General features: G+C 45.2%; 2 protein-coding genes and 1 pseudogene across 2 annotated transcripts in view; 2 read left to right on the top strand and 1 right to left on the bottom strand.

Moving 5' to 3' along the window:
* Window positions 1-13,529, bottom strand: part of VPS72 (vacuolar protein sorting 72 homolog) — a 17,793-nt gene extending 4,264 nt beyond the window's left edge. Inside the window, exons 1-4 of the mRNA XM_006168425.3 lie at window positions 13,323-13,529; window positions 3,731-3,883; window positions 3,434-3,548; window positions 2,794-2,970 (exon numbers count right to left, since the gene is read on the bottom strand). Of these exons, the coding sequence (XP_006168487.1) occupies window positions 2,794-2,970; window positions 3,434-3,548; window positions 3,731-3,883; window positions 13,323-13,439 (562 nt within the window). The 5' untranslated portion in view covers window positions 13,440-13,529. The remainder of the gene's footprint in view (window positions 1-2,793; window positions 2,971-3,433; window positions 3,549-3,730; window positions 3,884-13,322) is intronic.
* LOC102494240 (UBX domain-containing protein 2A pseudogene) lies at window positions 5,380-6,508 on the top strand (annotated as a pseudogene).
* A 4,117-nt stretch (window positions 13,530-17,646) lies between the features above and the next one.
* PIP5K1A (phosphatidylinositol-4-phosphate 5-kinase type 1 alpha) overlaps window positions 17,647-22,211 on the top strand; it is a gene marked incomplete in the record, with an annotated part of 78,924 nt that continues 74,359 nt past the window's right edge. Inside the window, 1 exon segment of the mRNA XM_027768303.1 lies at window positions 17,647-18,162. Within this exon segment, the coding sequence (XP_027624104.1) occupies window positions 18,081-18,162 (82 nt within the window).

Raw genomic sequence — 22,211 nt, 5'->3', positions numbered from 1 at the left:
TTGACTACATGAGAGTCCAGAAACATAGCCATTATGGCAACTGCTGGTCCCTATTCATTTATTTTAATTTGACTAGAGAGAGAGACAGAGAGAGAAAGTGAAAAAGCAAGCCACCAGGTCTGGGACTCAAACCATTGTTGGCCATGTGGGAGTGTCCAGCACCTTAGCCACCACACCACCTGCCAGTTCCCCTATTAGTGAACTTATAGGTTACAGCAGAGGTTGCAAGCTGGCAGCCTGTTTAAGGGTTTGATCTATTATAATGTTGTACAGAAAAATCTGAATTGGTTGTTGACATTTGAGAATTAGGAAATTACACTTACAGTTCTGGTTCCTCAAAAAATAGTATAATCTGGCAACCGTGAATCTGCATTCTCACAGGACAACAACTAGCTAGCCAAGTAACTGTGTCTCTTTTTAGGCCCCCTCTCCAATTCTCTCCAGTTCCCTGGCCAGCTGCACTGACTGGGACCTGTGTGACCCCCTGACGCTGCTTTACGGTGAGTCACTGTCGGTGTATATGTCTCCTTCTTAAGGGCAGGAACCGTGACTCACGTTATCTATAAATGATCAGGGTCATGCAGCATTCTGCACATGACAGGGACGCAGTAAGTACTTGTAATGATAAATAGATCAAAGTATTCCTGTCCCTTTCCTCTGAAGGAACTCTGAATGTCTGTGTCCTCCTTAAATGTGGACACTGTGAACATGACCCTCTAAAGTCTGATCATAAGAGTCCTCTGGACATGCCTCTAGTGACTGAACCTCTTTTGTTTTGAATTTGGGCTGGAAATACTGCTTTGCCTCCCGTGAACCACGTTCTAACCGCTCTCCTCTCAAACACCTCTTTGTACCCATGGAACTCCTGATCTAAAACCAGGCAGAGGGGACAAGATATCCCTGTCTCCTCCTGCTCCCCATTAGCACCCCTCCCACACACTGCTTGGAGGCCACCACTCCCCTGAAGCCCTCTGGCAGAAGCTGCTCATTCGCTCACAGCCCACGTAGGAGAAGCCTGTATCCTAATGAGCTTTCAGGTCTCGACTCTTTGTCTCACCTGCAACTTCCTTCTCTTTTGAGATCTGTGCCAAGAGGCTACAGTAACCTCTCCCTTTCCTAGTCTCAATCACCCCCACTCTACCCCTTGAAAATTTTGGCAGTAGTTTTCCACTCTTCCTCCCCACTTCAACTGTTATTATCTTAGGTCACCCTGGTGACATCAGTGTTCATGTGGGAGGCCCTTTAACATTCCACCCAGTTTTTTAAACAGCTCATACATAACAGCCTTCTTGTCTGTGACACTTCAGTTGGTGCATTCCACTACAGCTACAGCCTAGGATTTATCATTGACTCAAATGGTCCCAGCTCTAAAATAGTCCTATCAGTTTTCTTTCTTTCTTTTTTTTTTTTTTGTTATAGGGCATATGTGCTAGCCAGAGAGACAGAGAGAGAAAAAGCAAAAACTCACCCACCCAGGAGAGTGGGCATGCACACACAAGTGCCCAGCATAATTCTGAAGTGACAGGTCTGGGACTTGAACAGTGCCGCTGGCCATGTGGGCTCCTGTGCCTAAACCTCTGCCTCCTGCCAGACCTAAAGACACTTTTTTGGAGAGATTTTTGCTACAGGGTGTGTGCACTTACTAGAGAGACAGAGACAGAAAGTGAGAAGTGACCTCTCAGGGGGAATGGCCATGCCACAGTCCCTTCTCTTCCATTCCCCTTCTGGGCACACATACACGCCCGGTGTTTCAAGATGCCGGGTCTGAAACTCAAACTGCAGTCAGCCATGTAGGGCTCCAGCACCTTAACCACTATGCCACCTGCTGTCCCCTACTGAAAGATTTTTTTTTGTGGCGGGGGGGGGTTTTTCTATGGGGGGCAGGGAGAGGTGTTTGCTATAGGGTGCATGCACTGGCCAGAAAGACAGAGACAGAAAGCGAGAAATCACTCCCCTCCCGGGGGTATAGCCATGCTGCAATCCCTTCTCCTCCATTCTGCTCTCGGGATCTTGGGCACGCACATACATGCACCTGGTGTGAGTTTAAGCCACCAGGTCCGGACTCAAACTGCAGTCGATCACATGGGAGTCCAGCAACGTAGCCATTACGCTATCTGCTGGTGTCCTCTACTAAAAGATTTTTATGAATGTTCCCTGGGGGTCAGCTGAGTGGCCTATGGATAAGGTGACTGAATCCCACGTGGCCAACTGCGTGGTTCGAGCCACCAATCCAGCAGCTTAAAAAACACTCTGGGCAAATGTGTGTGCATGCTCAAAATCCTGAGAGGAGAATGTAGGAGAAGGGATGGATGATCATCCCCCCTGGGGGATGCTTTCTAACTTTCCCTCTCTCTTTCTCTGTCTCTCTCTGGCTAATGCATATGTCCTAAAACAAGAATTAAAAAGAAGTTTCCTTTAAAGCAATTTATCTCAAGAACTAACTCTACTGACTGTCCATTCTCATGACTGTCATTAAAGGCGGTATTATCATCCTGTTTTGTAAACAGGGAAAGCAAGATGCACGTAAGTTAAATAATTCGCCTGCAGTCTTGAAGCAAGTGAATAGCAGAACCAGGAACTAGACCCATTTCTACTCAACTCTTATTTTACACCAAAGTTCTTCTGAGCCCCATAAGTACCTCGCTCCTTGCTCACGATCATCAACTCTTTCCATTTTTGTCATCTGATTCCTTTGTCCCAAATCTCCATTTCTGGAGTTCTCTGATTCTTCAGATTTTACAGTTTTTCATGCTCCTCAGCCCCTCTACCCACTTTTCGCCAAACCACACTGACCCAGTGAACGGAGGTTGAGCTCCTCTGTGATCTTGGCCTCCCTGAGCAGCTCTTCCTGGGTCAATGGCCGCTCACAGTGGGGCCCCTTTCGCCGCCGTGACTGGCCCTGCCTCTCTTGAACTCGAAGGAATGTTTGTCGCGTATGCTCTGCTGTAGACTGACGCATAGACTTCCGACCTGGAAAACATCAGAGAGGGAGAAATCTATACATTCATGTCCATCTCCTTTATTTATTTGTTTATTTTTTATCTGTTTCTAAATCTTTTATTTGGCCATAATTTCAAACTTACAAAAGCTGCAAGGACAGTACAAAAAACACCAATGTATCCTTTACTCACATCACCTACTGCTAATACTGGGTCACTGGGCAAGTCCTGACACATTTCTGCATAGAAAAACATGTCATAACTTTTCCAACAACCCAGAATTTCAGCCCATATGTATTCTGTGTTTTTTCCTGAACGATCCAGTAGTGCTGAGTTGCATATATCATGGCCTTTGCCCCTATAGATTTCATTGTGTATTTCCTAAGTATAAGTATAACCATAGTATAATATTTAAATTCAGCAAGTTTAATACTGATAGAATAATTAATCATCATATTCTAATTTTGTCCATTGACCCAAACATTTCTACTCACTGTCAGAGCCATCATCTTGCAGTTCTAGCGGTAACAGAGCCTTCTCTTCCCGAGTCTTCTGAGAGCTACCAGCTGGGGTGCTGACCTTTCGAGGCCTCAAGCTCTTGAGAGGCTCCTAAAGATGGATTGGAATTAGACACCAGGGGACACCAGTGATAAAGAAAAAGAGGGTCTTCACAAGGAAATAAAATTATTGCTGGAAATAAGAATTGTGTGGGGAGTACTGGGACCTGATGAAGGGAGAATAGGAATTAAGGAAGTCGAAAAAACAAAAACCACCCAGGATTTCCCCTGCACCTTATAGGCTTTGGTGACTATTCGTCGCTTCCTTCTTGGCTCTTCTGTTTCTCCATCACTGGATGGTTCATCCCCTTCATCGATGTCAAAGTCAGAGTCCACCTCATCCTCTGTGTCTGACTGGTCCCCTTGATACTCATCATCTCCCGATTCCTAGGGTCACAGGGAGATAAGGAGTGGCTGACACTGGAGTCATTAATGTCCTTCAAGAGGAGCAGAATTTCTTCACTTTCTTGACGAGGGCTGCCTGTCTTCCTTCCAATCGAGCCCTTCATTTTCCTCAGGCAAGAAGCCTTTGTAGCTAACAGCCTTGCTCTAGAACTACCACCTCGATGGGCTGCCCTTATTTGTAGCATACTATGTTAAGTGGTAGAGAACCAAGGATACTGTTTGGTCTCTATCTTCAGGGCACTCAGTCTCCTGAAGGACAGGACATACCATGAAAAGAAGTTTGTCTTGGTTTCTTTATTTTTTTAGGTCTTTACCATAGAGTGCGTGTGCTAGCTGCAGATAGAGACAGAGAGAGGTAAAGTAGGAAGTGATCCCCCATGTAGGGTGGCTCCATAATCCTTTCTCCTCTCAGAATTTAAGGCATAGGCACACACATGTGTCTGGTGTGATTTTCAGGCCACTAGGCCTGGGGCTCAAACCATGGTCGGCCATGTAGGAGTCGAGTTCCTTAACCACCACACCACCTGCTGGCCCTTAAAATTTATTTTCACTGGGGCCAGCAGTTGATGTAGCAGTTACATCACTAGACTCCCACATGGCCGACTGTGGTATAAGTCCCAGACCTGGTAGCATGAAACTCATGCTGGGCGTGTGTGCCTGCATGCCCAAGATTCTGGGAGGAGAATGGAGAAGGGGAGTGTGGTGAGGCCATCTTGCCTGGGTTGTGATTTCTCACTTCCTCTCTTACTGTCTCTGTCTTCCTCTCCAGCGAGCCCAGGTGCCCAAAGCAAAAACCTCTACAAATAAATCAAACTTATTTTCAGGGCCAGCAGGTGGCATAGTGGTTAAGGCAGTAGACTCCTACATTATCGACTGTAGTTTGAGTCTTGGACTTGGTGGTTTGCTTTCTCACTTTCTCTCTCTCTGTCTCTGGTGAGCACATGTGCACTGTAGCAAGTTAAAAAAAAAAAGATAAATAATATTACATAAATAAATCTTTCAAAATGGGGCCAGCAGGTGGTGGTTAAAGGCGTTATAATGACTCCCACATGGCTAACTGTACTTCAAATCCTGGACTTGGCAGCTTGCTTTCTCTCTTTCCTTCTCTCTGGTCAAATTAAAATAAGTAAAGAAAATAACTTTATTTATTATTTTCCAGTTCAATCAGAGAGAGACAGAGAGAGGGAGAGCGAGAAAGCAAGCTGCCAGGTCCAGGACTTGAACCACAGTGAGTCATGTGGGAGTCTAGCACCTTTAACCACCGTGCCACCTGCCGGCCCTAAAATAATTCTTTAAAAAGAAAAAAAGGAGTTTTTTTAAAGAGGTTTTTGGGCCCGTGCCTGCGCCCGTGCCCCCTGGGGCTGCGCAGAGCCGACGGGAGGCCAGCTGGCTAGCGGACGCGCGTCTTCCGAGCCTGCGTGCGGCTTTGGGCGGGGGGCCGCGGAGCCCGGGGCGGCCGAACCGCGGTCTCTGAAGGAGTCGAGGACGAGGCCGGAGCCGCGCCCGGAGAAAGACAAAAGACAATGAAAGAAGTAGATAATCTTGAAAGCATAAAAGAATGGGTTTGTGAAGCAGGTTCTGACAATCAGCCTCTTAGTGATAATCGACAAATGAATTGTGACTATTTTGTTGATAGCCTTTTTGAAGAAGCACAGAAAGTTGGTGCCAAACGCTTGTCCCCCACCAAACAGAAAAAACAGGTAGATATAAGTATAAAATTATGGAAAAATGGATTCACAGCCAATTCCATTCTTTTTGCATACAGAATACATTTTTCAGAAAAAGAAAAAACATTGGGAGCTTTATAATTTTTTTTTGTTTTACTTTCAAGGGAATTACCCTCAGAATTAAAGGGAATTTTTGATAAAGAGGAGGTGGATGTTAAGGTTGAAGACAAGAAAAATGAAGTATGTATGTCTACAAAGCCTGTGTTTCAGCCCTTCTCAGGACAAGGTAACAGACTGGGAAGTGCCACACCAAAAATTGTTTCAAAAGCAAAGAGTATGGAAGTGGAAAATAAAAATAATTTGTCTGCTGTTCCACTGAATGACTTGGAACCCAATCACTAATGTACAGATTTGGTTAGCCAATGGGAAAAGGATTGTCCAGAAATTTAACGCGTCCCATAGGGTAAGGCACATCAAAGACTTCACTGAAAAATATCAAGGATCTCAAAGAAGTCCTCCCTTTTCCCTGGCAACAGCACTTCCTTTCCTCAAGTTGCTAGATGAAGCACACTGGAAGAAGCAGATTTACAGAATGCTGTCATCATTCAGAGACTCCAAAAAATGGCTGAGCCTCATAGGGAACTTTCATGACATTGAGTTTTACTAGACTACATGGAAAAAGTGGATGGTTGTAAGGGGACATGCAAACCAAAATGGAGAAAAGAAGTCAGATTCACTGGACTTTTGCCTCAAGTACTACTTAACTTTCTCCTGATAAGAAGATTTTTAAATAAGTACAAGGTAGGAAAGCAACATATGACTGGAAACGATATCCAATGCACTTTTTCCAAAGGGATACTCAGAGAAAAAAGATATGCTTATTTTCAAATATCAATTAACCAGTACAAGATATATTAAATAGCTATATCATTAAAAAAAAGAGAGAGAGGTTTTTGTCTTAGGGCGTATGTGTTCACCAAACAGAGAGAGAGAGAGAGACTGTGAGAGGGAAAGTGAGAAATCGTCCCCCCAGCGAGGATGGCCATGCCATAATCCCTTCTCCTCCATTCTCCTACTGGGATCTTGGGCATGCCTGCACACATCTGGCATGAATTTCAAATTGCTGGGTCCAGAACTCAAACCGCAGTCAGCCATGTGGGAATCCAGCGATCTAAATGCTACACCATCTGATGGCCCCAGAAAAGAAGCTTTAATACAAGCAATTTATAAAGTACTAAATGGTAATGAAATGTGAACTTGCTATGGGCTGGCGGTACGGGAAGGTTTCAACTTTAATCTCTTAGACCAGGGGCAGGAAGCTTTTTTTGTAAAAGGCCAGATTAAAACTAGTAGTGGGGCCAGTAAGTGGCATTGTGCCACATGGCCAACTGCGATGCGAGTACCCAACTAGGCAGCTTGCTTTCTCCCCCTCTCTCTCTCTGGTGAGCATACATGCCTTATAGCAAATTTTAAAAAATACTAATAGGGGCCAGCATGTGGCATACTAGTTATGGTGCTGGACTCCCATATGGCCAACTGCGGTTTGGATCCTGGACCTGGCAGCCTGAAAATCACATTGGGCGTATGTGTGTGTCTAAAATCCCGAGGAGAAAAGAGAAGGGACTGCAGCGTGGCAATCCACTATGGGGGGTGATTTCTCACTTTCCCTCTCACTGTTCCTCTCCTGCAAGCACATGTACCCTAAGGCAAAAAAACTTCAAGAAAATAGTGATAAGTAAAATAAATGACCTGGCAGCCTGAAAATCACATTGGGCGTATGTGTGTGTCTAAAATCCCGAGGAGAAAAGAGAAGGGACTGCAGCGTGGCAATCCACTATGGGGGGTGATTTCTCACTTTCCCTCTCACTGTTCCTCTCCTGCAAGCACATGTACCCTAAGGCAAAAAAACTTCAAGAAAATAGTGATAAGTAAAATAAATACTTATAGAATTGTATTTAACTTTATTTATTTTTAAAATTTGACCTGAGAGAGACAGAGCAAGAGGAGGGAGAAAGAAAAAGAAACAAAAAGTGGAAAAGCAGGCTGCCAGGTCCGGGACTTGAACCACAGTTGGCCATGTGGGAGTCCAGTGCCCTTAACCACCACGTCACCTGTCGGCCCCCAATAATTTTTTTTTTAAGAGAGATTTTTGCTACAGGGCATGTGCACTCACTGGAGAGACAAAGAGAGAGACAAAGACAGAGAGATAGATAAGTGAGAAATCACCCCCTAGGGGGGGATGGCCATGCCGCAAACCCTTCACCTTCATTCTCCTCTCAGGATCTTGGGCGCACACACACACACACACACGTGCCTGGCATGAGTCTTAAGCAGCCAGTCTGAGATTCGAACTCTGGTTGACTAAAAGGGAGTCCAGCAATGTTAACCATTACGCCATCTGCTGGTCCCAAAATTTAATAAATAAGTCTTAAAAAAAACAGTAGTGGGGCCCAGCACGTGATGCACTGGTTAAGGTGCTAGAGTCCTATAGTTGATTGTGGTTCTAGTCCCAGACCTGATGGCTTGAAAATCACACCGAGTGCATGTGCATGCATACATGCTCCAAATTCCAGGAGAATGGAAGAGACATCCCAGGAGAAGGGACTGTGGTGTGGCCATCCCCCCTGGGTTTTATTCCTCCATCACTCTAGCCACTGCCCAAGCCCTATAGTGAAACTTAAAAAAGCTAGTAATGGGCCACATTTGGCCCATCGGTTGAAGTAGGCTGAGCCCAGCTTTAATCTCTAAAGGATGAAGAGGACTTGAGCCATGGTTTAAAATATGGGTAGTGGGGCCAGCAGGCGGCGCAGTGGTTAAGGCCCTGGACTCCCACATGGCCAACCATGGTTGAGTCCTAACCTGGCAGCTTGCTTTCTCACTTTCCCTTTCTCTCTTTGTCTCTCACTGGTCAAATTAAAAATAATAATAACAACAAATAAAATAAATAATTCATTAAAAAATAAAAATAAGTAAAATATGGGTAGTATTTACAGAGCCAAAAGGGAAGAGGGAATTATGGGCAGATAGAATAGCAGAAACAAAAGTGGAGGAGAAATACATATAGCATATTTATAAATAAAGATTTAGACCAAAGTAAAGTAGGTTTATTTCTGGCAAGAAGCCTTCCTAAGCTCATTGCCCTTGGCTCTGCACAGCCTCCTTTTTTTGAGAGACCTTTGCTGGAGACAGTGAAAAAGTAAGAAATTGAACCCCCCCACCGGAAAGATGGTCACACCACAAACCCTTCTCCTCCATTCTCCTCTCGGGATTTTGGGCACACATGCACACGCACCTGGAGTGATTTTAAAGCTGCTGGGTCCACGACTCAAACCGTGGTTGGCCATGTGAGAGTCCAGCATCTTAACTAGTATGCCACTTCCTGGGCCCCACAAAGCCTCCTCCTAACACTGACTGCCCTGGAAAACTATAATGGTGTTTTTTTTTTTTTTTTTTGGAGCGGTTTTTGCTATAGGGCTTGTGTGCTCGCCAGACAGACAGAGAGAGACAGAGAGACAGAAAGCAAGAAATCACCCCCCAGTGGGGATGGCCACGCCACAATCCCTTCTCCTCCATTCTCCTCTTGGGATCTTGGGCACGCACGCACACGCGCCCGGCGTGAGTTTTAAGCCACCAGGTCCAAGACACGAACCGCGGTCGACTACATGGGAGTCCAGCGACATAGCCATTACGCTAACTGCTGGTCCCAGACTACAAGATTTTAAAGGGTTGCATTTAGAGGCTGGCTGGTGGCTTGGTGGTTGAGGTGTTGGACTCCCTCATGGCTGACTGCAGTTTGAGTCCTGGACTCCTGGACCTGGTGGCTTGCTTTCTCTTTCTCTCTCTCTCGGTCAAGTTAAAAAAATAAGAAGAGAGGACTAGCAGGTGGTATGGTGGGTAAGGTGCTGAACACTCCCACGTGGCAGACCACGGGTTGAGTCCTGGGCCTGGTGGCTTGGTTTTTCACCCCCCTCCCTCTCTCTCTCTGTGTCTCTCTTTGGTTAAAAAAAAGTGAATAAATAAAAATTTTAAAATAATAAGAATAAAATTAAATAAACAATTCTAAAATATTGTTTCATTAAAAAAATTACATTTAGTCTACAGAGAAACTATGATGTCAGGTTAATAAACATGATTTTTCACTTTCAGGTCAGTGATTCTCAATCCTCTCCTTCTCTTACTTGTCCCAGCACTAATAATCATTGTTGAGGTAAAACTAAAGTTACTGAAATACGTCTCACTCCTCAGGTGTGCTGGGACAGAAAAACATTTGTATACTACTACTGGGAATCACGGGAAGCCACTGAAGATTTATAGGAGGTGGAAACGGTAGGTACAAGGGGTGTTTCAGAAAGCTCTGGAGGTAATTAGGTGGGCTGGAGTAGAGAACCTCAAGTACAGCCTAGACCTGAGGTGATACAGCTTAGTGCTGGAATGGTAGCCACACTGAAACAAAAGGGGAAAAAAACCCACTTGGGATCTAGCATGGTAGCAAAATGAACTGTGGTACTGGAAGTCACATGGCAATCGAGAGGTTCAGACCCCTGAGTTGATCTGAATATATGCTGGGTGTGTGTGTAGGCACCCAAGATCCGGAAGAACTGAAAAGCTGGTGGAAGAGGCTCACAGCATGATGAGACTTCATCAAGGGTGCTTCTTTCCCTCTCTCATGTGTGCCCACGTGCATCCTCTCTATCATGAATAAAATAAATAAAAAAAAAAAACCCAAAAACCTTGGGTCAGTAAGTGGCATGTTGTTTAAGGTGCCAGATTCCCATATGGCTGACAGCAGCTGGAGTCCTGGACCTGGCAGCTTGAAAATCACAACAAATAAAGAGATTTTAAAAAATAAAAAAAAGGAAAAAAGGGACTAGCAGGTGGTATGGTGGTTAAGGGGTGATGGACACTCCCACATGGTTGACCATGGTTCGAATCCTGAACCTGGTGGCTTGCTTTCTCACTTTCTCTCTCTCTGGTCAAATTAAAACAAATGAATACGTTAAATAATTCTTTAAAACACACACACAAACATAAAATAAAAAAAAAACAAAAACCACACTTGAAGGAGGGGCAGTCAACTGCGCTGGGCAACACCTCTAACATGTGGCTCTCTCTTCAATCAGTGATGGAGACCAATGGACTAATCTCGGTATACACGTTGCCAAAGCAAGCAAACAGCACAGAAGGCTGACACTCCACGGCTGCCAGAGTTCGATGTATCACTGATGACCCTTGCTTCCTCCCAACTGGGTTCATCAAAGACGGCCTGGGAACACACTAATCCCCTCCGCCCTAACCTGGGATTAAACCACATCGCGAGAGGGTAGTAGATCAACTACACATTAACCTAGTGCCCAATCAAAATGCTTTCACTAAATCATGGATTTACTACCATTCCTTTGGCTTTTATCGAGTCACTAACGGACCTAAGAGAATGTTTTCCACATACGTGTATTTGCTAAATTATCCCTAAGATTTAATGAGATTTAATGTTGAATAAATTTGTCTCCCTTGAAGAACCTGTCTACTTTCTTACTAAAAAAAGAAATTCAGAGTTTGGCTGCCAGGAAGCTCACCACTAAATTTAACGTCAATTGCTATTGCCATTTTAGCTTAGGCTCCTGGTACTATTACTTCTGATCTGTCTCTATTTTTACTGGTCCTGCTTTTTGTTTATATTGTAAGCCTCCTTAAATCCTTTCTGGAAGCATGAAGGGTACATATTAGATAACGACTCATAAAATGACAGGAATAGGAAAATGGCCTTGGAGGAGGGATGAGAAAGTTCTATTTTAAACTAGTTGGTAGGGCTGTATACTGACTCACAATTGGTCACCAAGTCCTGTAGCTTCTATTTTCTTAATTTCTCTTGCATTCAGCCTCCTGTCCATGTTTCTCCACTGCAACTACCCCCTTCAAACCGGTCTCCTTGTTACAGTAATCTCCCCAAAGAACACATTTGATCATGGAGCTTTGATGACTCTTCTGAGTCCTCTGAATAAAGAGCAAAACTCTTTTTTTGGGGGGGAGGTATTTTGGCATAGGGCATGTGTGCTCGCCAGAAAGACAGAAAACGAGAAATCACCCCCCGGGGGGATGGCCACGCCACAATCCCTTCTCCTCCATTCTCCTCTTGGGATCTTGGGCACACACGCACATGTGCCCAGCTTGAGTTTAAGCCACCAGGTCACAGGTTCAAGACTCAAACCATGGTCAATTACATGGGAGTCCAGCAACATAGCCATTATGCCAACTGCTGGTCCCAAGGGCAAAACTCTTTAACACAGCTCACAAGGCCCTACATGTGGACCATGCCTCTCTCCAGCTTTACCGATCTTTATTATCTTCCACTCTCTGGAGAATGACAGTAAGACTTGCAGGTCCCAAACCAGGAACTCAGTGACTTTACACTCCCTGCCCCACCTGCACCACGAACTAACTTTTCTCCTACTTGGGCCCTTCATCTAGAAAAGGTCTTCTTTTCATACTGTCCTCAGCTAAACATCAAGTCCCAGAGATGCTTATCCCTACCAACAATTCTGGTCCACATGTGTTACCACAGGACTCTGTGCTTTACCTCCTGTTTAGTTCTTATCACACAGTATTTTAGTTGACCATTAACCAACTCAGCCAATCCCTCACTGGGGTCTCAAATATGTAGCACAGAAAAAAAGATATTTTTTGTTTTGAAACATTTATTTATTATCATTTTCTCAATTTTGACCAGAGACAGAGAGAGAGAAAGAGAGAGAGAGAGAGAGCAAGCTGCTGGGTCTGGGACTCGAACCACGGTCAGTACCTTTAACCACCATGCCACCTGCCAGCCCTGAAAAATGTTTTTAATATTTTGTTTCCCTAGAGTCCGCCACATAGGGCATGCTTACCGCACTCAACACATATTTAATGAGCAGACAGAGTTGATCAATGAAAACCCAGCAAGTGACAGCTCAAGCCCAGACCTGGGAATAGACATTGGATGTATCATGTTGAACCAGACAGACCATCACTAACTTTACAGCGCTTACAATCTAATGGAAAAATATAAACAAGTAAATAAAATCTAAATTGAAAGTTAAAATGTGTTATGAAGGAAATAAATGAGGCATTTTTAGGACAGTCAAGGAAGATTATCTAAGACAAATACACTGAGGTCCTAAAGCTGAAAAATAGTGGGCTGGGACCAGCAGATGGCGTAATGGTTACATGGCTAGACTTCCACGTGGTGGTCCCGGTTCGATTCCGGCCCTGGGAGCTTAAAACTCACGTCGGTCACGTGTGAGTGGGTGCCCAAAATTGCGAGAGGAGAATGGTGAAGAGATTGCAGCACGGCCCTGTCTGTCTCTCTGGCGAGCGCATGCGCCTTATAGCAAAAATCTCTCTAAAAAAAAAGGGGGGGGGGATCTAGGCTCCTCTACTTTTTGGAACGGTTCCTTTCTACACGTCGGGTGAATAACCCAACAGTGTGGGCCAACGAGTATAGTCAAAGAAATTGACCACGATTTGCCTTGCATGTGCTAGACGTCAGGAGTGCGGTGAGAGCTGCAACCAGATAAGTACACAGTGGGTGTCTGCCGTACTCTGGGGCGCCTCCAGACAGCTTCTCCATGCCTGACCCTCCAACCCTTGTAGGACTCTACTGTATCTTCCAGACTCGCCCACCCAGTCTCGAGTATCGGCTCCCAGAGCTCCTCTCCATTCCCCGCCCCTCTCCTTTGTCCGGGGTTTCTCCCTTCCCGGCTTTGGGGCCCGGTTCTTGCCTCTGTAAAACCCCCATAAGTCGTCTGGTAGAACTCATCTTCCTCCTCTGCCTCTAGGAGCCCAGAAAGCCGGTTTCCAGCCGTCTTCCGGGGGGCCCGGCCCCCAGCCAAACTCATGTCGCCTACAGAGACAACGCCGCCACCAGCGGCTCCGGGCCCAGCTCCCTTCTTGGAGCTCGGCACTCGACACCACTACCTGCGCTGGCCGCCGTTGGCGGAAGTTGAGCGTCTGCAGGCAGAAGCAACAGAGCGTCGAGGCCCCTCTCGGTCCCGCCCCCTACGCTTTTAGCCCCGCCCATTCTTGAGCAAAGTCTTCAATCCTGTCAGTCTTTGAACCCGCCGACCTGGCTTGCTTAATGATTCCACTTGGTGACACCAGGACCTCGTCACTGCTCTAAGTTATGATATGCGGGGTTAACAAATTTTATTTTAAAAGAGGTCAGTTTCCTCTGACCCAGAACGTTTCCATATAAAAACCCAGATATTGTCGCTACTCAAAAATCCCAACATCCCCATCCTCTGCAGGATAAAGTCTAAAATCCTTGAGATAGAAGGCATAGCCAGACAGACCTGTGTTTTAGTCTAAGCTGTAAGGTCTTTAAGTTGTGTGACCTTAAATAAATTGCTTTACTTCTCTGAATATGTTTTCTCATCTGTGGAGTTAGACCAATAATAATATCCACCTTTTAAAATTGTTGAGAAGATTGAGATAATCCCTGTAAATGGCACCATGTTTAGTAAGCATGTAGTAAACTTTAGTAGCTGATTACTATTTACATTCAAGATCCTTCATAATTGAGCTTTTCCCTATCTTTCTAGACCCCTCTCTAGCCGTATGTTCCTATCAATCCCCTAACACCAGTTCTCTGTCAGCGTTCTAGGCTTCTTCTTTTCCTTAGTCTCCCTTTTCTTTCTTGTCTATCTGGCAAAATTCAAATTTTACAGGATAGTGAGGGCTTCCTGAACACCTATTCCAAGCACAGTTCTATAACCACGCGTCCTATATTCTCCTATATTCCCATAGGTTGTAGTATTGTCAAGACTGTAACTTCTGGGGCCGGCAGGTGGCGTGGTGGTTAAGAGCGCTGAATACCCATATGGCCGATCACAGTCTGAGTTCGGGACCTGGAGGCTTGCTTTCTTACTTTCCCTTTCTCTCTCTCCTGGGCCCTCTCTGGTCAAAATTTAAAAATGATTAGCAACAAATGGAATTAAATAAATAAATAAGTAAATATTAAAAAAAGACTGTCAACTTCTTTTCCCATTTTTTTTATCTTGAAAATATAGTTGTCAAGTCATAACTCTTGTATACTATATGATGGCACCTATTAAGACTAATTTCAGTAGTCTGTGATCTTCTTAAGGGCAGGAGCTTCATCCTTTTTTTTTTTTTTCCTTTGAGAGTTTTTTGCCATAGGGTGTGTGTGCTCACCAGAAAGACAGAGAGAGACAGAGAGACAGACAGTGAGAAATCACCCCCCAGGGGGGATGACCACGCCGCAATCCCTCATCCTCCATTCTCCTCTTGGGATCTTGGGCACGCACGCACACAAGTCCAGTGAGAATTTAAGCCACTGGGTCTGGGACTCAAAATGTAGTTGACTACATGAGAGTCTAGTGACATAGCCATTATCCCAACTTCTGGTCCCGGGGCTTCATCTTTATTGTGTATATCAGGTCTCTCAGAGCGCCTGGGATATTAGTGGGGCTAAATAATGGTAATCAAATGAGTGAATGGATGACTAACTGAATGAATAATGTGCTCGTTCTCCTTTTTTATTTTTTAAAAGATTTTTTGCCAAGGGCAGCAGGTGGCACAGTGGTTAAAGCCCTGGACTCCCAAGTGCTGGACTGTGGCTCAAGTCCCAGACCAGGTGGCTTGAAACTCATGCTGGGCACATGTGTGTGCATGCCTAAAATCCCAAGAGGAGAATGGAGAAGGAGCGATCTGTCTCTCTGGCAAGTACACAGGCCCTAATAGCAAAAATATCTCTAATATATAAATATATATATATATATGTTTGCCATAGGGCACATGTGCTCACAGGAGTGAGAGAGAGACAGAGAGGAAAGTGAGAAATCACCTCTCAAAGGGGATGGTTACACCACAATCCCTTCCCCTTCATTTTCCACAGATTTGGGGCATGCACACACAGATGCCCTGAGTGTTTTTCAAGCCACTGAGTCCAGGACTCAACTCATAGTTGGCCAGGTAGGAGTCCAACTTAACCACCATGCCAGATGCTGGTCCCAATGTGCCCATTCTCTTATTTTTGTCTGTACATTGCTCTTGCCAGTCCTCAGCCTCTTCATTCTGATTTTAGGAACTGTTCTTAAACATGAAGGACACTTCAATAAAGCTCTGTGTGTGTGCACTTACACGCACTCAAGTCTCTATTCTGAGGTCACCAGACTGCCTCCCTTTTCCAAAGTATGTATCGGTGAACTCCCTTTTCCATTTCCTTGGGGGCACCAAGCCAACATGTCCTGTTCTGCCCCTGCTTCCACGCCCTGACACGTCACCCCCTGTTTTGCTATGCCAGGAATGTTACTGGGGAACAGTGGCTCTGTGACTCAGAGGCACCCCAGAGGCTCAGGCGGGGTGGGGTGGGGGGGAGGGTGGTGGTTGCAAGATTTAGAGAAGAAAGATGGAAGACATCTGCTTCTTAAACATCCCTAGCTCTGTTTTTAAAAATTTGCCTTCATCCATTCATATATTCAAGAGACATGTACTAGACACCTACTCTTTGCCAAGTACTATTCTAGATCTTTGAAACATAAAAATGGATAAGATATCTATAGTAATCTTTGCCCTGAAGAGTTCAGTCTTATACAAAAGTAAACAGGTAACCAGACTGACACAGCACAAAGTGATAGCATAAGAGTATTCATTTTCTGGTACACAAAAGAAAAACAGAGATCCCCTTAGGAAGCTACAAAACAGGGCTTTCTTCTTTCCGGGCGGCTGAAATCAAATTCACAGATTGGCCCCCTGAGAAAAGATTTCTTGGTTTGACTGCCTTGGTCATCCAGGGATTTATTAGTCTATTCCCAACTTTGAAATCATAAATAATTTTACCTCTACACCAGCTGATTTCTAAAGTAACTCAGGAAATGAGCAAAGCACCCCTTTTTCTTTTATGGAAACGAGGATAACCTATTCAATGAAATGTTTATTTATTGAATATCTGTGAGCCAAATCTTGTGCTAGATTTGCCATGCCTCACATTGCCTAGTTTTGTACTATTTAGATGGGTGGTGGGGGTACAGGTAGAGGCAATCATAAAATACTTCAAAACTATATAAGTCCAACCATAAAAAATTAATAATAGTAATAATAATAAAATCCTATGCAATTCCACTGCCCTGGATAGTTTATCTTCAGTACCCAAAGGAGGATAAATAATCCAGCAGGTGGCAGCAGGGAAACAATTATCTTAAATCTTGGCCATTTGGGTGGGCTACGCAACCTAGGCTTTTTTCCTTAGTCCTCTTTATTTATTCTACAAATAATTATCGGGTCTGTACTATATACAAAGGGAAGGAGCTGGAGATACAAGAGTGAACCTGAATTCAGTCTTGCTCTCCAGAAACTTGTTCAGAGAAACAGGTCTTCAGGTCTCCACAATTTCCAAGGTACTTTGTAAAACTCAACGGTTAGTACGAAGACCAGCCTACGACAGGGGTGGAATTTTTCTGTCCTTTGGAGCATAGATAATCGACAAATGGAATAGAAGGGCATGGATCGCGGGAAGGTTGCAATAAGGTCTGATCACCTTCTGTGATTCTTTTAAACACGGCTTCATCGGTTCATTTGTCAAATATTTATTGACCTCCATCACTGTAACCAGCATAGTGCTTGAGACAAACAAAACCTAGATTTATTTTGAGTGTCATTCGGAGGAAGGTAAGACAGGCATGCACGGTAAACAATAAACAAGGCAGTAAAACCAGAAAAGGGCTGGGAAGAGTTCTCGTTGGCATACGATGTTTTGTGATAGCTGATCATCTTTGTGATCTCGGACTTGACACCACGCCTCCATCCGGAATTCTTCCCTTGGCAGTGAATGTGAGAGGACCAGCCTAGCAAACCCCTATCTCGAATTCAAAACACCAATCCAATCCTTTCCTGTAAGTTGACCTACCGAGCCACCGTAGGGGCGGTCAGCCGGCCGGGGCGCGCGCGTCTGCGGCCAGTGAACTCGTTCGTGCGTGTTAAAGACCCGCCCCACGTGACCAGAAGCAGACTCCCGACTGGCTTTGCTCTCCTCCCTGCCCGGCTGAGTGGGCTGGAACCCTGTGGAGGCGGTCGCGCGCATGCGCCGTGCGTGGATTTCCTTGGCCACTCGGAGTGGAGCGGTGGGGTTGGGCCATAAACAGGCTGTGGCTAGGAAGGCGGGGGAGGGGGCGTTCGCTCCTCTGGGACCTCTCATGCTTCGGTTTCCGTTTAGGTATGTTTGGTCGGACGTGGGGTCTCGGCAGCCGGCTTGAGCCCACTCCCTCGTGCGCGGGGAAAGTAGCTCCTGTGGAAAGCGGTTAAAGTTGTGTGGGGGTGCGAGCGGGAGTCCTCCCCCTTGCCCGGCGAATGGTGCGGCCCTGAGCTGGTCCTGGAGCCCACCCGACGTCGCTGAGCGAGGCCCCGGAGGGGGCTGGCAGAACGCGGGATCAGTAAAGAGACGTGGGGAAGATTCGATTTCGAGAAGAGGAAGAGCCCGAGTGGAAGGGAGCGAGGCCGCTGAGGGGGAAGGGGCTGCCAAGATGGCGTCGGCCTCCTCTGGGCCGTCGACGGTGGGGTTTTCATCTATTGATCCCGGAGTCCCTTCCGGCACCTCGTCCTCAGGTAAGCCGGCGGGGCGTGGGCCGGGGCTGGTGAGGATGTGCGGTGCGAGGAAGCGCGAGCCCGGGGGGGCACCTGTAGCTGAGAGCCAGAGGGTTTGCGGGTAGGGAGGACGGGGGCCGGGCTTTCGGAGAGCAGAGAGTGCTGAGAGCGCAGGGGGAGTGCGAGGAGAGGGTGGGCTTGACCTGGAACAGGGAGGCTGTCCAGACCTCGGCTGTCTTTGAGGAGCCCGGATTGAGGACTTCGAGGAGGAGGGATGGAGATTGAATAAGGGTCCGAAACACCAGGGAGACAGAAGGGAGTAGAGAAGCTCAAATAGGAGGCCTGAGAAGTAGAGAGGAACTTCTGTGGGAGGCAGGTATAATCCAAGTTGGTTGTGGGGTTAATTGGATAAAGATTTTCGAAGAGAAGCTGTGGCACGTAAAAGGTGTTGACCAGTTTGGGGACACTTTCAATTGCCGGGTGGTTAGAACATCGTGATTTTGTTGCAGGTGGGCGTTGTTGGAGCCGCCTTTTTCCTGAGAGTCTCCCCCAAATGCGTCATTCTTTCTTAGCTACTCCCTCCCCCCCCACACACACAGGCGCAGACATACACATACTTTCTCAAACTCACACCTTTGGTGACGTCTGTCTTCTGGACTGCCTAACTTTGGGGGAGGAATGGGCAATTTTAAAGAGAGCCTGAGGAATGTGGGCAGTTAGGGGTCCAAAGACTCTAAAAACATGTGGGGAAGATGGAATGGACTCTTGAATTGCAGCAGAGGATGAGGGAAGAGATGTTAGAAAGAGATGTTGGGCCCGGGAAAGAAAGATGGGGCAGGGGCGGCCCTAAGTGCTGTGGGGGAATATTGCATAATAGGACGTGGACCGGAAAAATGCTTAGAGTGGATCAAGGAATTGGAACTTGAAGCCAAGGAATACAGACAACTCAGAGGCGTTAGAAACTAAGGCAGGTTGAGGGAGGGCTGAGGAGGCCCACAAGGAAACCAACAGATTGTGTGTAGGAGAGAAAAAGAGTAGATGGAGAGGAGGGGAGGGGTGAGTCAGAAACTGTTCTAGAGCTTCCACCAGAAATGTCTGGTATCCCACAGTGACATCTCTACACTGGGAACAGGAGAGATGCCAGATGTTGTTGAGTGCTTTACTTGGGATTTTGACATTTCCTTAGGCATGGGATTGTACGCTTGCCATTTTGAATTAGTTAAAAGAGGGTTCCACCTTAAACATCCCAGCTTAGATGAGGGAATAGGAGTCACAAATATCTTCTTCATAAGCTGCAGTTTTATTTATGTACATCTATTTATAGTTTCTTCAGAGGTGATTTTTGCCTTTCCGGTAAAACCATTAGAGGACCAGAACGACTCATATCTCCTAAGTGTGAAAAAGGTTAAAGTAAAATTGACAGTCTGTTTATTTTTTAATGTAGTAGCTCCATAATTTGAAACCTGCTCTTCCTACTTCCCAACCCAGAAAGAAGAAAGGGTGTGTGTGGTCCTTAAGCAAATTTCCCAACTATCAAGTCAGTTATTCTTGCTGTTAGAAACAAAGTTAATCTTAAAAGTTGTGTATTTGTTTGCCACAATTTGATCCACCCTTTGTTTCATGGAAGTACATGCTAGGTAGACAGGTTTAGGAGTGATGAGGAAATGTTTGTCACTTACTGATACTTCTCTTTTGTCTCTACTCCTACTTCAGATAATGTAAATATCTTTTTTAGATGATATTTTTGTGGGGTTTTATGTTTTCTGCTAGGTTCTAAAATTAGGTTACTACAGATTATATAGGTTTTCTGTTTTCACCAGAAAGTCAAATGTTAGACTTCAGTGGACACTTTACAACTCCTTGACTCCACTGTGTTCTTATGTGAAGTCAAGGTATGAAAAAAAAATGTTTAAATTAAAAAGAAATAGCCTTAGATTCTTTTAAAAAAAAGAAAAGAAAAGAAAAGAAAAGAAACAACAACTTTGGTTTCTTACACCCTCTTCTGTTTCTTTGGTACATACCTAAACAATTGGACTGGGAAGAATTCTGTTTTGTAAATATATCTGAAAACTCTATTGGATTATTGTGTACACACGCAGTGTTCTTTTTTGTATCTGTATGTTCACTCAAGTTTGGGCTAGGTGAAATTCTTTTAATAAAATTTTTTCTTTCAAGCATGGGTCTTTGAGGAGTATGTGATGTTTGATTCTGATGCACAGAGGACTATTTTAAAGAAAGAGTTTTGGTACCAGCAGATGTCATAATGGTTATGTTGCTGGACTCCTACAGTCAACTGCGGTTCAAGTCCCAGACCTGGCAGCTTAAAACTCATACCAGGTGCATGTGCATACATGCACAAAATTCCAAGAGGAGAAGGAATTGCAGTGTGGCCATCCCCCTCGGGGGGATGGTGTGATTTCTCACTTTCTCTTTCTGTCCCTTGTCAAGTGCACACGCTCTATAGCAAAAATCTCTCAAAAATAAATAAATAGAAAGGTTTATTTATTTATTTTTAAATTTTTTGGCGGAGAGGTTTTTGCTATAGGGCGAGTGTGCTTGCCAGAAAGAGAGACAGACAGAAAACAAAAAATCACCCCTCAGGGGTGATGGCCATGTTGTAATCCCCTCTCCATTTTTTTTTTTTTTTTTGAGAGGTTTTTGCTATAGGGCACGTGCGCTCGCCAGAAAGAGAGAGACAGAGAACAGAAAGCGAGAAATCAACCCCTGGGGGGATGGCCACGCCACAATCCCTTCTCCTCTACTCTTCTCTCGGGATCTTGGGCATGCATGCACATGCAACTGGCATGAGTTTAAGCCGCCGGCTCTGGGACTCAAACCACCGTCGACTGCATGGGAGTCCAGCGACACAGCCATTACACTAACTGCTGGTCCCCTCCTCTCCTCCATTTTCCTCGGTATCTTGGGCACGCATGCTCATGCGCCCGGTGTGAATTTAAACCACAGGGTCTGGTACTCCAACCGTGGTTGACCACATGGGAGTCCAGCGACATAGCCGTTAGGTCAACTGCTGCTGGTCTCAAAGAAAGGGTTTTATTAGTTATTGGAGGAGGGTACTGCTTTTTCTGATGATACTAGGGTAATTGGGAAGTTGGCAGGAATAAGCAATAGTTTATGATTTCTTAATTTTGTTTGTTTTTAAGACAAGCTCTGGCAGGCTTTATTAAAGAAAAATGTTGCATGGTTTACTTTTCACCAGTCTGTTGGGCATATGTCTAATGATACTGGAATCACCTAGATTAATGAAAGCCAGTGTGCATACTCTGTAGTATTTTTTACATGCTGTGCCCAATTCAGTATTATTTCCTCTGTAGTAATGGACACCAGTTTTGGCCAACATGGCATAGTACTCTATTTTGGATTTCCTCAAGGCTGAGCAGTTACTGGCAAGGATGACCAACTTTGCTTTGCCTTGTCTGATCATCTTCAGAGTCTGCTTATACCCCAGGACATACTTCCCACTTTTCATAACAAGTTGGAGCTGAGAGTTGATGGACTCCAGTGATTTTATTCGTAATCTTTGTTGCCACCATCTTTCTATCTTAGGTGTGATGGCCCCCAAACAAAAGCAGCTGCCAGGATGGCTGGGAAGCAAGAAAACCATAAGTTATTAAAGGTTAGACTTGCAGAAATTCAGAGAGGAGATGTGTATGTCTATTTTAACCATCTTAGGATGAGTTTATTGTTCTTTATATTTAGCCAAACTCAAATTTTAGTGAGACTTTTGAAATACTGGATTGTCTGAAAGTCTTGATGCTTTTTTCCATAGAAAAAAAATAGGAAAATGCGTCATAGTTTTTCTGATGACACAATATCATAGGTAAGTGTTGAAAATGGGTATAAAAGAGGGGAACCAGCAGTTAGCGTAATGGCTATGTCACTGGACTCCCACGTAGTTGACCGTGGTTCGTGTCCCAGACCCGGTGGCCTAGAGCTCATGCCGGGCGCGTGTGTGTGCATGCCCAAGATCCCGAGAGGAGAATGGAGGAGAAGGGATTGCGGCGTGACCATCCCCCCTGGGGGGTGATTTCTCGCTTTCTGTGTCTCTCTGT

This window comes from Tupaia chinensis, unplaced genomic scaffold (genome assembly GCF_000334495.1).
Source record: "Tupaia chinensis unplaced genomic scaffold, TupChi_1.0 Scaffold145814_1, whole genome shotgun sequence".
Classification (NCBI taxonomy): Eukaryota; Metazoa; Chordata; class Mammalia; order Scandentia; family Tupaiidae; genus Tupaia; species Tupaia belangeri.
The sequence above is the reverse complement of the archived record's forward strand: the minus strand, read 5'-3'. Positions and strand labels throughout refer to the sequence as shown.